Genomic DNA, 14,180 nt, shown 5'->3' with positions numbered 1-14,180 from the left:
CTGTATACCTCTTCCGACATGTAGCCTGAGTAGCAAAACCAGCTTCCTTACTATAATGAGCCAGTTGTCCCCTATGAGATATTTCTGTGGTTGGCTAGGTAGTGTAATTCTCTTAACTGATTTCCAGAGTGGGTGCAGACAGCTTTCATAGCCAGTGAGATTATCATCTTGTTGCTCTTCATCTGCACTTATCAATGTTGGGATGGGATGCACATGTGGATGAAAGTCAACAGGGGAGGGCAGTTCAGACTAGCATCTTCTGGCATTTAGAGTGGAATTCAGCTTCACTGACTTGGACCTCTAAAGATGGTACATTGGATTTAAACACCATTCCCCTAATGACAGGCATCTGAGATGCTTCAGGGGAGCCTTCCAGAGTGCCTGTTTCTTTCAGGGCCTAAAGAAGGAACAGTCAGGTATCTGGTTCCATTTCAGACACCTACATTTTAAAAGCCTAAGGGCAGATAAATTCCACTTCTGGTGGTAGAAATTGTACATTATTTGCTAACATTGACGATAATACAAGAGCACCTCCTAAATGCTTGTATAATGTGAAGGGTATTCTACCTACAGGGAAAATGTGGGGAAGGCTGAAGAGGTGTGAGGGTGTGTCAATATACGGTCAGGCATATATATGGTGCACATATAGTCATACAACTAGAATTGTGTTATTCAACAGAGCTGACCCAAACTTTGTGAGTGTTAAGAACTCTTGAGATCAGCATGGGTGATGGAACACCTCAGAGGGGATGGGGCCTGGGCAATTGGCTGTGGGAAACCAAGAGAAGAGAGCACAGAGGTGCTGGCCAGAGAGGGGCCAAATACCAGTAGACAGCTAGCCCCCATCTTCACTCATCTTGGAAGTCCAGTCTGCTGGGTTGGGTTAATGGCAGTGCTGTCAGAGTGCTGAAAAGAATTGTGCTGTAGAGATTGACAGAAGCTAACTGCCTGAGGAGTGGAGTGTGCACTAGCATATAGCTAGGTCCTGTTCATCCAACCCATCCATCCTGCTGCAGTTGTCTTTCTGGCTTGCAGAAGTCATCCCTAATGTCCCAGTTGCTTGTTTGCAGCATTTGTAATAGCTGAGGTATTGGTGATGGTGACAGGCAAGTTGTTGGGAGACTTTTCCAATTGGCTTGATCTGTATGGTGGCCATTTGTATATGACTGCTGTAGTGAAGGGTTTCCACATCTTAAAATGCCAGACAAGTGCTTCATATTCCTAGGTTCACTGCCATTCATTGGTAAGACTCCCCAGAAGCACCTCAGGCTGTCATTCACGAGACACCTCTGGTGCCTTCCTAGAAGAAAAAAAAAGAATATGACATCTTTATTTCCTTTCTCCCTGCATTATGGGATCACCATTCCCCTTTCATACCACTGCCTCCCTACTCTCATGTGGATGACTGTCATTACTGCATATCTCCAGAATGCGGGGAGCAGCATCCTATGAGGTCTAGACTAACAGTGCTCCGCAAATTGCTTGTAGGAAGCACCCACTAGCCCCGTATTCCCATTCAAGTCTTATGCACAGTTAAATTGCTCTTCTTGTTTGCAGTGCGTAAGCAAGAGATCATTAAGATAACAGAGCAGCTGATAGAAGCCATCAACAATGGAGACTTTGAGGCTTATACGTAAGTACAGATGTCTTCTGACAGGTTGTTTATCAGGTTGTGTGCAAGTGATGTTCTGGCTCCTGGGTATGAGGAGCTGTCATGCAGTCAGGTATGGTAAAAAGTCTTAGGCTTTTTAGCGGCCATCAGTTAGGAGTAGGGCTATGGTAGAGCTCTCTAAATGAACATCAAGTAGAAATCAGGTACCAAACAGCAACAGGAGTGACAAAAGGAAAATGTCCTGGCTTTGTAAGAAAAGTAAGAGGGAGGGCAGTGAGATGGGCAGAAAGAATAAAAGAAAAGCCAGAAACCTAGAAGCTTGTTTTATGTGAAATGCCAACTAGCACCAACTCTGTGTTGTTGCAGTAGGACTGAGTCCTCCAGGACCTTACTACTTGGAGTAGGGAAATAGTTAGGTGGACACAGAGTGTGAGTCAAATGCTGTACCAGTGATTCATTGTGTAAATAGCCCTTGGGCTTAAATGCAGACTCTAAGGCTGTGGTGCTTTTCTTTGCAGAAAAATCTGTGATCCTGGCTTGACCTCATTCGAACCTGAAGCACTGGGGAACCTGGTTGAAGGAATGGATTTCCATAAGTTTTACTTTGATAACTGTGAGTGGGTAGATTTGGTAACGCCAACAGCTTTCTCTCTAATCTTCCTTTATGCTGCATTTTGGGCGGAAAATTGCCCTTGTTTTAACTGTCTACCAGAACCAGCAAGAACTTGATTGTGCATGGTTTATGATGCATTCGTAAAAGCCAGCATGCTTTCTCTCAAAAGCCTTTTTCAGCAACAATTTCAATTCTAACCCCCAGATCCCTTCACTGTAGGCATACGATTTGCCTGGTGCAAATATTTGGTAAGCATGGACTGCAGGAGCTTTAAAAGTTTGAGGCACCGGATTTCCTACTGACATGGGAATGAAAAAAATTAGTGTATTTTGATGGAAACAACCTGTATGTTTGGGGTAGACATGGTGAGTGGCCAGACATAAAGATAGTTATGCACAAATCAGTCATGCCTTCGCTTTGAGTTTTCCCTGGATGGTTTCAGATCTCTTAACACCTAATGAACCCATTACGTGGATAGAAGGGTCACCTTGTCAGCCTGGGACAGGAAAAAGAGTTGGGAGAAATGCTACCATTTATACTAGCTTCCCTTCCTGGATGTCTCCACAGGATGAGATAACTGAAATTTAAATCCTGAGCTGTTCAATTTGTTTTATTTTGGGGGTTAGGTCAAGGTCCTTAGTATAGGCAATTCCTAGTGCTCTAAGTATGCAGAGACTCCATCTCGCTTAAAAGCCTGCTGGAGTGATTTTTACAGTTCTCTGAGGCTTGTTCATATTTAATGCAGGCCCAGCTTAAAGAGTTCCTGATTATTGACTCTTTTGCAACAATATTCTGTAATTAAAAGATCTTTTCTTGTAACTGAAGAAACAGCAGCACTGAGGTTGAAAAAGAGGCAAGTGTACTTTGCAGAAGTGGGAGCAAAGGGGCCAAGGGATTCTAGGCAATAATAAGTGCGCCATTTCTAAGAAGAACAGGTGATAGGGGAAAGAATTGCTTGGATTTTGCCTGGAAAATTGCAGGAGCAGTTTTTATTGTATCCCAGAATCCAGTGGAAGGTGAGCAGAATACAAAAGAGGTTGGAGGATGGAGGGGGCTATTCCCTCTTAGTAGTAAAATTAAGCTGATGGTTTTGCATGTTTTGCCAGTACTGTCGAAGAACAGCAAGCCAATACACACCACCATCCTGAACCCCCATGTCCATGTAATTGGTGAAGATGCTGCCTGCATCGCGTACATCCGCCTGACACAGTACATCGATGGCCAAGGCCGGCCCCGCACCACGCAGTCTGAAGAGACCCGCGTCTGGCACCGCCGAGATGGCAAGTGGCTGAATGTCCACTACCACTGCTCTGGAGCTCCTGCAGCACCTCTCCAGTGAGGATCAAATACGGGTACGGACTGTCAGGGAAGGAGTATAACATGCACGCAGCTAAGGCTGCTGTATGTGGGAATTCAGTATTCAAGGCTGTTTAGCTGTCTCTGAGAGAACCATTTTTAGTTGTCTGCAGGATAAAAACTTCGGCTGATCAGTTGGTGTTCCTTTTTCTAAGCCCTGTCCCCTGGACTAAGTAGGATTATCTGCCTCGTCTGACAAACTGGAGTCATGTGCCAGACAGTTGTTCCTGATCATAGCTACCCTTGTAGCAGCAGTGCTTCCTCCCAGGTACTCAGCTCTGTGCTCAGAGTGTTAATCCAGAGCAGAGAGGAAGAGTGTCTCACTCTGTGCACAGGTTTGCTGTTTCCCAGCTGTCAGGGATCTACCTTTACATGCTGATGATTTCAGATAACTTTTTTGATGAGAACGTCATATTCTAGAGGGGTTATTGTGAAGTCTATACAGAACAATTTCTGTGACATAAGGGTAAAGATTTATTCATATAAATTTTACTACTGATTTTCGGATTAGCAGAAGATATTTAGTGTACAATGTTGAGAAAACTCAGAGAGAAAAAAAAATCTAAACAAATAATAATATCAGAGGATTTAAAATATGCCTCAATTAGCTTGCCACAATTCAGCACTGGAGACTTTGATTATAAAATTTGACATGAAGAAACAAGTGTTCCATCCTCCTGCAGGACAGCAGATCCATTTACTTCTGCAGCAGTTAGGCATTCTTGTTTATTGCCTTACTGCTTTCTTTTAGTTAGATGTACAAAGTCTTTCTGCCTCCTTTTGCTTTATGCTGAAGTGTATGTCACATTCATTTTAAAGATCTAAGTTTCCTAATCATAGGACCTTTTTACTGAAGATTTTCTATTTAAGAGCAAACACAAAAAAACATCTATACACGGGAGACAAGCTTTTTTAAATGTGGTCCTTTGAGGATGAGGCACTCAAGTGTAGTTACTGTTTGAGTCCGAGTCTTGTATACTACTTGGGGCTAAGCCAAGAGCAGTTGTGTTATGAGGGATTCAACCCTACTGAAGGCAATGGAAAGGAATGTGAACTATCGCAAGCAAACTGCAGAGGTCACAGATGGAATTTAAAAAGCAGAAGCCAGTTGGAGGCACCAGAGCAGGGAATCTTTCAAGAGAGCTGGACAATCAGCTGAATTTCCAGGGAGTAAGGCAATGAGAAGGATAAAGCCTTTGCAGGGAAAGAAAAAATAACTTACCTCCATGAGTTTTCATCACAGAGATATTGAGGGAGACTCCTGTCCTGGATTTAGCCCAAAAAAGATGCAGAAGAAATTGTTAAATTAAAGATCGATATGGCTCAGTGGCTATGCCTAGCAGTGCTGAGGAAGCTTAGGAATGGAGAGTCTTAGGTGCTACAGAAGAGGTATGTTTCATTGACTTGGATGCTGAAATGTTGCACCTCCTCCAAAATTATGTGCTGGAAGGTTTCTGAAAACTGCAGAGCAGAAGCCATTTCCAAACCACAACATGTTGGTTAAAACAATATTTTTAAAAAACCCTATAAACTAAACTGAAGTTGAAATATTTGCATGCATTTCTGGGTTCTGAAGGAGGTGTAACCACGTGCAATTAAGAGTGGGGTCAGCATGGGCAGCCCCCATCTGAACACACTGAATCATTTTGGAGTAGAGTTGGCCCATGTGCAGTGAAGGGTAAGTATGAAGAAGGAATGAGATGAGTAAGAATGCTTAAATAGAAATCAGGGGTTTGTTTTCACCTGGGAGGCAGAATTCAGTTTTGGGTAAGTCATCCTAAAAGGAAACTGCAGCCGTAAAGGAAGTTTGAGGTCAATCAGAGGACTTCCGTGTAAGGAGAGAGGAGGAACTGAGAAGGGACAAGACTAATAAGAGAGTAAGAGAGTTTGTGACAAAGATTTGCAAACTAAGAAATGGTAGAAAGAAGATTTTGGCTGCACTTTCATGGCAGGACAATGCTAAACAAACATGAAAAAAACCCAAAGTTGAAACTGATCAAAATAAATCCAGTAATTTGACACAAGAAGATTAGCCAAGAGGAGCTTTTGCTAAAAGCAGTCACTAGGGCTACAATTTAGCAAAACTGCAGGAAAGCTCATATGTTTCTTTAACTGCTAAGAACATTCAGAGACAAAATTACTGAAGACTTAAAAAAAAAAAAAAAAAAAAGGATTTTTCAGTTCAAGGCAAAAGCCAGTTGAAAGTGAGGCAGAAACTGTTCCTTAGAACCAGAGCCTTTGATCACCCCTTGAGAAACTTCTTCAATTTCTGGGACATGTCACTATTAGATAGTGGGCCCAGGTGTCCTCCAATGGAGCAAGTAGTTAATTTTAGCAAGTAGTTCATTTTCATTGCCACACTCAGCCACCTGGAAGGGAAAGCGTGTGCCTCTTGCCTTCAGGGCTCTCCTCATGAGCCCTAGTCAGTGTTGTGTTAGGAAGGGTTTCTGCCTGCACCAAATAATTAGCCTGTAGAAAATGTGTTTTATTAATTGTGTACAGCTAATGTTTGGCTTTATTTCCTTCCATCTTCCATCCTGTTCTCCCCTGTCCTTTCTGGGTGGACACTACCTCTTCCTAACTGCAGCAACCTGTGGAGATACTCAGCTGGAGGGTAATATCTTCTCAGCAAGCAGCTCTGGAGTGCCTGAGTGACAGCAACGGTCATGTCTGTTTTGACGTTAAAAAAATAAATACAAATTACAAACAGGCAGCAGCCAAATGCACGAAACCCTGCATGCATCTGATGCTCCAGGCGCTGCCTTTCTGTTGTTTCCCATGGATCCATCGTGTCTGTTTCTGCTGTATGAAGGTGTTTTTTAAATCTTAAAAAAAAAAGACATGTTGTTTGTATAAAATAATAAAAAACAGGAATAATGCTAAATAAATGACAGATTATCCAACATGCCCCTTCCCCCAGGGCTAAGAAAACGGCAGCAGCTGGAACATCTTTCAGAAATGAAGTGAGGGGGAAAGCAAAAGTGAAGGAGAGAGAAAGAGAGAGGGAGAGCAAATAAGGAGGCAGCTTGAGCAGCGGATGGCTAAACTGTGCTCCACAAAGCCATGGTGGAAGTTAACATCGCATTCAGGCTGTGCTGCAACTTCAGTCAGTGAGAGGTGGCGAGGAGACCCCAGAGGAGCCAGTGTGAAGACTGGGGTTCAAGAGAGAGGAGGCACTTCTCTTCCTGTTGCCTGGCAGACTGACTTCAGCCTGAGTTTCTTCTTCGATTTCTGCACAGCAAGAACGCTATGGAAAGCTGGTTGCTCAGCTGCTGGATCCCAAAATAGACCTTTATTTTTTTTTTTTAAGAAAAAAAAACCAAACCAAGATGGGATGTTGATTTAAAACTAAAGGTGGAAGTAGGGATTAAAAAAATGGGTTTAAGTGAATATAACTTAAATGGAAGCTTGCTCTTCAGAGATACTGGTTTTAGAAACAGCCACTACCTGGCCAAACATGGAGGTTTGAAGCCAGCTTATTTAATTTAACAAAACAGAAAAAAGCATTGCATTAAGAGCAGAGATTTTAGAGGAAGAATGTACATGTATGGGATTTTCTTTTTTTTTTTTTTTTTTTTCCTTTCTAGTAGCATAGTTGGGATCCACAGTGCTGCAGAACACATGTTCCTTTAGGAAGCAAACAAAAAACTTAGTGATATATTCTTCATGAAGACTTGCACATACACTCCTATATGAGGCATAAATAGCGTGTGTTTTTTATACTGAAATATATGCACCCATAGAATTAAAGGGGTTACCTGGCCTCCTGTTTGATTTGTTTGGTCTCCGAGTAAAATAGCAGGGGGAGCCAGCAGCCCCAGCCAGGTGCTTCTCCTCACCACTAACCCATCTGATGTTTGTAAGTGTCATGTTTCCTAGTGTTTATTTGGATAATTTTTCTATTTTTTACAGTGATGTTGTAACACAGAAAACTATCAGATCAGAACCTAAAAAACTAGCCGAAGGACTCCAGGCCACCTTCCTGTGTTACCTCTGGGTGTTAGAGGATACCTCATGAAGCAGAGGGGAAAGGGAATTAGCACATGTGATCTGGTGTTTGTCCTTTGGGCCAATTCATCTTCCTTTCTTTTCTTTGCTGGAAAAGGAGTCCATTTCCTTTATTCATCGGGTGGGGAATGTGGAAGTGTTGGCTGACATTACCAAGGAGGGAGTCTAGCCCCAACAAGAAAATGGCCTTTCTGGCGAATCCAATAGGATTCATCTTGACCAAGAGAAGGTATCACTTGCAGAAGTTGGGATGGGCTTTTACCTGAATTTCTGTCTACCCCTAATAATTTTTTGGATCTTTGAGGGAGTTAAAGTGATTTCATTGACAGACTACTAAGTGTGAGGCAACTGCTTTGCAGACTACAGAAGAGAAGAAAGCCAGTTTGGAATTTTAATCGTTATTTAACAGAATGCAGAAAATGCTGTTGCACAAACAGGAGCTGTCTCTTTGCAACAGATAGCTCTCTGCTCCCTTTGCTAGGGAGGCGCTGTCCCACACCAGGATTAGATGAGCTAACCCCTGATGAAGGAAAAGACCATCCACATTTCCCAGGTTTGTCTGAGAAAATACCCTTTTCTTCCTCCCACCACCACACCAGGGAGGACTGTGGGGATTGAACCCATGGGGGCAAACACTAGATTTTATTATTTCAAAACATTTTTAAGACAGCACTAAGCCAGAGAGTGGAGTGAAAAAGCGAAAAGCCTTGATATTTTATTCAGATATTTTTTTAAAGCCACAAAGAGAGAGCAAACAGGAGATTACAATTATGGCATTTAAAAATGATAAATACAAGACATTATGCATGCCTTCTTTAAGTCTGATATTCCTTGTCTCTTTACCTGATGATTATTAATAATTAAAAAGAAAACCCTCGGTATTAAGTATCTGCATCTTTCAGAGAAAATTTAAAAAGAACAGAACTTGGATTTTTTTGTTTTGCACAGTCTTGGAGACAAACTCTCTTTTGAGTTTTTTTGTTTGTTTTGTTTCCTTTTAAGTTAATGAGAACCTTAGCTTGGTATGGCCATTATCAAACACAGCTGTACACCTTTAGCATTCTTAATGTTCTCTTATGGGGCTAATATAAGCATCTATATAATATATATTATAAATATCACATTTTAAACAGGAAATGGAAGGCATTTGATGCAGAATTTTTGCATGATATAGAAATAATTAAAGTTAGCTAGTGTTTGTTTGAATGTTGGTAGAACCTTCATAGCTTTGTTACAATGAAACCTTGAACTGAAGATATTTAATAAAATAACATTTAAACAGTGCAAAGTTTTAAGTGTCACATTTTTCTCTTCAACCATGGGACAATGTGGAATTGACACATCTGGGAACCTGCAGGGGAGTTTTTTTGTGTCAGTAAATCATGTGATTTTAAAATGCCATATTTAAAAAGGAAAAAAGGTAAGTGATACCATATGTAAAACAAAACAAAAAAAACAGTGTTAATAAAAACAAAGGGACAACAGAACCTGTTAAAATAACATTTATGGCATTTCCCTGACAGACCAGGGGATAATAGAGACATGTTGCTTCTGTTCCTGATAGCCTAACCTTTGCCAAGCCTATGCTCTTACTTTTCTTAGTCTTTGTTTTCCTCACCAATATTTCAGACTCCTTGTTCGAGAAGCCGTTAGGTTTGCCTGATGTAAACATGCTGGTGGCAGCTCTTAAATTTGTGAGATAGTGTATTTTGTGTCCTAGATGGGATGCTCCTGTGGAGGCACAGATCAAACCACTCACCTGTACAAATTTGCCTGGTCTAGCAGCATAAGCATGACTTCCCAACAGAAGCTAGAAGTTGGTTGGATGTAGCCTGTTTTGTTTCTATACTGCCTCTTGTTATTAGCATTTCATTTATGCTGCCCTGGATAGATTTTGTGCCACTCAGGCCTTCGCTGCTTTGGCATTTTTCTTTTTATTTCCCACCTCGTACCGTTCACACTGCTCTCTCAGGGGCAGGCGGCCAGCAGTGATCCTGCAGCGGAGCCTGGGGGGCTCTAGCTGCCATTTGTGCCCCGGGTTTGGCAGGCTTGGCTGGCCCCCCCTCCCCTGAGCTCTTCCCCAGTGCAGCTGGGAGGGGGTGGTGTTGCCTTATCACCCAGAGAGAGTTCAGCGTGCTTAATCCCCTTTAACTGCAGCAATTACCTAGTAAATAGGTGTCAGTTGCTGCTCCTTAAAGAGATTATTGCTTTTGCTGCCTGATGAAACAGGCGGAAAATTGTCCTTCGTGTTTAAAGGGAAAAGGTAAGAGTTTTTTACAGCCCACTTCACTGAGACTGAAGACAATCTGTTCATGGCCAGGAGAGAGAGTGCCTGCCATTACGGTAGCAAAGAGAGGTTCTGCGACCATCCAAGGCAGCATCATTCATCAGGTAATGTCTCTCCTGAAGCAGTTAATCATATCTTAATGATCTTGGAAGAGATGTTGCGGTATGATCTGATATGCACTAAGAAGATACCCATAAAGTTAGTGATGATTTCACATGTTCTTAGTAGCTCTTTTAACCAGGATAAGAGTAATTTAAACACTTACAGAAAGCACAATAGTCAGACTAATGCTTACCTCAAGAATACTTATGCAGCATATATATGAGGGTATTCAGAGGGTTCCTGTGTATGTGTGTGATTTAAGTACGTTTTTAAATGTGATGGTGTTCCATTTAAGCTGTACTGTATGTGCCTTTACCAATTGCAAGTGCTCCACTAGTCAGTCATGGGCAGGGGCAGTGAAAAAATGGGGTAGAATCTGGTCCAGAAAGGGTCCCTGTCTTACGTTTTAGCTGACAGCAGAGGTTGGGAATGGTACTTGTCTGCAACGTGATAGCTGCAGTATTGAGCTATCAAGCAGCGATATTCACAGAAATTTCTTTTCCAGTATGCCGTATCTAGTTAAAATCTGCTTATCCTATTGGATGGCATTTTGCCACCTCCCTACCCAAGAGCAGTGTCTGAATGTGGCGTTTTAAGTTCCTTCCCTCTCTCCCAATATATGCACGTGCATGCTTGTACACATAGGTTGATTACTCTGTGGGAGGCCTATGCTTGATGGTAGCTTTTATTTGTGCCCAAATCAGATTTCCCTTTAAACTAGGATTGGTCTGCTCTCACTTGCTGGGCTAGTGGCACAAAGTCTGGCAGGATGCTTTTATACTATGGTATGTATGAGATGTGGGGAGAAGCATGAGCAGAACTAGACCTTAAGTGTCGATAACCTTTCCTTTTTTTTAATGAAAACTGTTATCTTTAACTTACATGTAACTTGTAGACAAATTGGCAAAGTATTTGGCTAGCAATCAGGAGGTTTGTGATCTGCTTTTGCTGTGGCTCTGCAGGGTGACTGCAGACAAGCCACTTGTGCGCTCTGCACTTCAGCTTCCCTATTTGTCCATGCAGATAATCAGACTGACCTCTGGTAGAAACCGCTGGAAGAGACTAATGACCGGTGATGCAGAGCAGCTGGGTGGTATTGCTGCTACACATCACAGATGGCTTTTTTTTCCCCCCCTGAGAATTTGAAAGGTTTGGGAGTGCAGACTAATGCACCTGGAATGCCTGTTTATTTGGGTTTAGTATAAATTTATTTTAGAGTTGGGAAAGGTGCTCCTTGGGGGCACTTAAAGTGGCTTGAGTGGAGGGTTATGAATTTTTCCCTTGAGATACTTCTGCCTGAGAACTTACCACCTGCAAGAATACCCTGCCTGCCAGTAAGCAATAGGAATTTACCGGTTGGTGTGTAGTATTATAAAGAATTTTTACCACACAATTTCTTCTATACTTAACAAGTATTAGAAAATAAAGATGCACATGCTTATGGGTTTTAAGACAACCAGGCCCCAGTGAAAGGATGCAATTAATTAATTCAATAAAATCTCAGTCTGAAAGTTCCTTATGCCGCTGTGGAGTCCTCTAAAGCACAGATGGATGGGGGAGAGGGAAAGGTGGTTGTCCCTAACCTGTGGCAACTTAGATAATTTTATTCACCATAGTTATCCATAAATGGATGGGCAGGATGACATTTATTCACAGAAAACCTCTTCGCTAGTGCATTCTGTGGCTGCATATTAGCAGAGCTGGGATTTGGACAGTTCTTGTTGGAATGAAATACTGTCTCGTCGTGATTTATTTCTCCTTAATATTTCTGTGGAAAAGTGTAGTGTTCATACTAACAGAGGATAGCCTACAAAAATGGCATCAGGGCTGTGCTTCAGAGGTCTTGTTTTCATTGGAACATCCTATAGGTTATATCAGTAGTTACAGCTGTGCCACTGCTGCATGGTTGTTCCAGTTCCAGAAAGCAATTATTTATTTGTTTGTTTCTTACTACATGTTTAGAAGTTCAAAACAAACTGAGAAAAGTACTTATACAAGGAGGTTATGTTCTCCTTATGTCATCTGACATTCATTGCTTTGGCTTTGTCATATTTTTCCTATATAAAAAAGGCCCACACTTTGAGATAGTCTTAAATGTTTTTAAGCATTGTAAACAGATTTTAACCTTGTTCATTCCAAAATAGTGTTAATGCTGAAATTATTTTAAATATCGTAAGTCAGCAAGTTTGAACACCACCTAATCTGTTATAATATCAGTAAAAGTCTTCTATACCTATTGGAAATACTTCATTGAGTAAACACATGAACAGTAACATGTTTAATCTTTTATACAGCATTATACTTTGACCTTTTTTGGAAGAAACAGGCTTCCTGACCCATTAAATCATCAATAGACGTGCGAAAATAGAAATATTCATTATAACTCAGGATTTTTCGGAATATCCAGGACAGGATTGTTTGTTTATGTAAGCTTGAGAAGAAGTTGCTTCAGAGAAATGTGATGTTAGCCGGGATAGCATGTGCTACGTGAGCAAGGCACAGAGCAATGTGATAGCCGGGAAGATGGACAGGGAGTAATAAAGTTGAGGACTCAGAGTGCTTTGCTTTGGGGAGAAGCATGGAGATGCAAGATGGATTTAAAGGTGCCTTGCTGTTGTGGTTTTGTGTGATGGGTTTTTTGGTAGCAGGAGAGGGACTACAGAGATGGCCCCTGTGAGAATCTGCTGTAAGTTCCGCTGGCTGAAAGTCTGTTCTGGTGGTGGGCCGGGGTGGGGAAGGGGGAGCATTACAGAGATGGTCCCTGTGAGAAGCTGCTGGAAGTTTCTGCAGCTCCAGGCTGGACCTGACTCTGGCCAGGGCTGTACAGTGCATGGATCAGCAGAGAGCCCTGGGAAGGGCCTGGCCCAGCTGGTCCATCCAGCCACCTGTGCAGGCTCTGATTGTTAACAAACTAGATTGGTTTTGTGTTTTCCCGAAGTCGAGTCTGTTTCTTGCCTGTGACCATAAGTGGTGAGTGAACCCTCCCTGTCTTTGCCTCAACCCACAAGGTTTTTACCTTTTCTTCCAATTCTCCTCCCCATCCCACTGGAGGGGAGGAGAGAGTGAGAGGCTGCGTGGTGTTGAGTTGCGGGTGGCCTTAAACCACAACAATTGCAAGTGAGTAGAGGAAGCTACATATGAGGTAGCTAGAAAGACAAAGATGACAGAGGGATTGACAGTTGTGCTGTGGTGACTTGAGAAGGAAGGCAGGTGGATTCTGCTCTGGTGGCTTGAGGAGGGAGGAGGAGTTTGGAGAGATGGGGCATTTTTGAGGTGGTTTCTTCCACTGCAGATTTAAATGGAATTTTAAGCCAATATTGTTGCACCTGTATAGTGTACTGTAGTATACAACATACACTCCTGTCAGTGATTCCCCTTGCTCTGTACCCTGAGATTCGTTGGACTGGGGGAGGGAGGGGAACTACCAAAAACATCTTTATATCAGAATATCAAAATGTGGTTTAAAACAGTAAATCCAGTTTCACTGAATGTAGTACTGGATTATAAATGCTATGAGCACATGACAGTGCTGAACTGCCACAGATTCCCTCCGCTGGCTCAGATGTGCTCAGCTGTTCTGGAAAGTGCAAGGTCTGTCGTAGATTGGGTATCACCTGCTGCTGCCACGCTGTCTTCAGGCTGTCTGCAGGCAGGGGAATTATATTTAATCTGACATAAGCGCTGTGGTACGTGTTTGGGTTAATTCAACAGAAATGCAATCACTTGTTCAAATATGTGCTGCTGGCTATTTTGGCAGTGCACAGACCTGGTGTGCTGGGACCGCAGCCTGGTGCAGGTGGTGGGAGCAGCTGCCTCATCAGCCTCTGCTGAGGTTGGGGTGCTGTCAGCCAGCAGCAGAACAGGCATTTGAACCATACTAAGACATGATTGTTCATAGCTTTGTCTGCTTTACTTTGGTCATTTAATTCACTTGCTAACTCGGGCTCTACAGGCTTGCAGAAGCATGGTCAGTGCTTCAGGTACAAACTGATCGGCTGAAGATGAAAAGCCCTGTATAAATGAGTCTGAAAGCAGTGACTTTCAAGCTTTTTCAACTTTTAAATAGAGGAATAGGTCTCTGTACAGCAACTTTATATTTCGTGTTGCTTCTTTTGAGGGTTGCCTGGGAGTGATCCACACGGCCCCGGCAGTTCTCAGACGGAGGGCTGGGAAGCAGTGCTGTGCCAGGATGTGGCCCCATT

General features: G+C 42.5%; 1 protein-coding gene across 1 annotated transcript; it reads left to right on the top strand.

Annotated features, from left to right (window-relative positions):
• Positions 1-1,557: 1,557 nt before the first annotated feature.
• Positions 1,558-7,083, top strand: LOC104459848 (calcium/calmodulin-dependent protein kinase type II subunit gamma; the record flags this gene model as incomplete). The annotated part of the gene is made up of 4 exons (XM_010079205.1): positions 1,558-1,633; positions 2,131-2,225; positions 3,332-3,577; positions 6,502-7,083. Coding segments are annotated over 3 exons (404 nt in total), but the record flags the coding sequence as incomplete, so codon positions are not given.
• Between the last annotated feature and the right edge of the window lie 7,097 nt (positions 7,084-14,180).

Source organism: Pterocles gutturalis, unplaced genomic scaffold (assembly GCF_000699245.1).
Source record: "Pterocles gutturalis isolate BGI_N339 unplaced genomic scaffold, ASM69924v1 scaffold43003, whole genome shotgun sequence".
Taxonomy (NCBI): Eukaryota; Metazoa; Chordata; class Aves; order Pterocliformes; family Pteroclidae; genus Pterocles; species Pterocles gutturalis.
The sequence above is the reverse complement of the archived record's forward strand: the minus strand, read 5'-3'. Positions and strand labels throughout refer to the sequence as shown.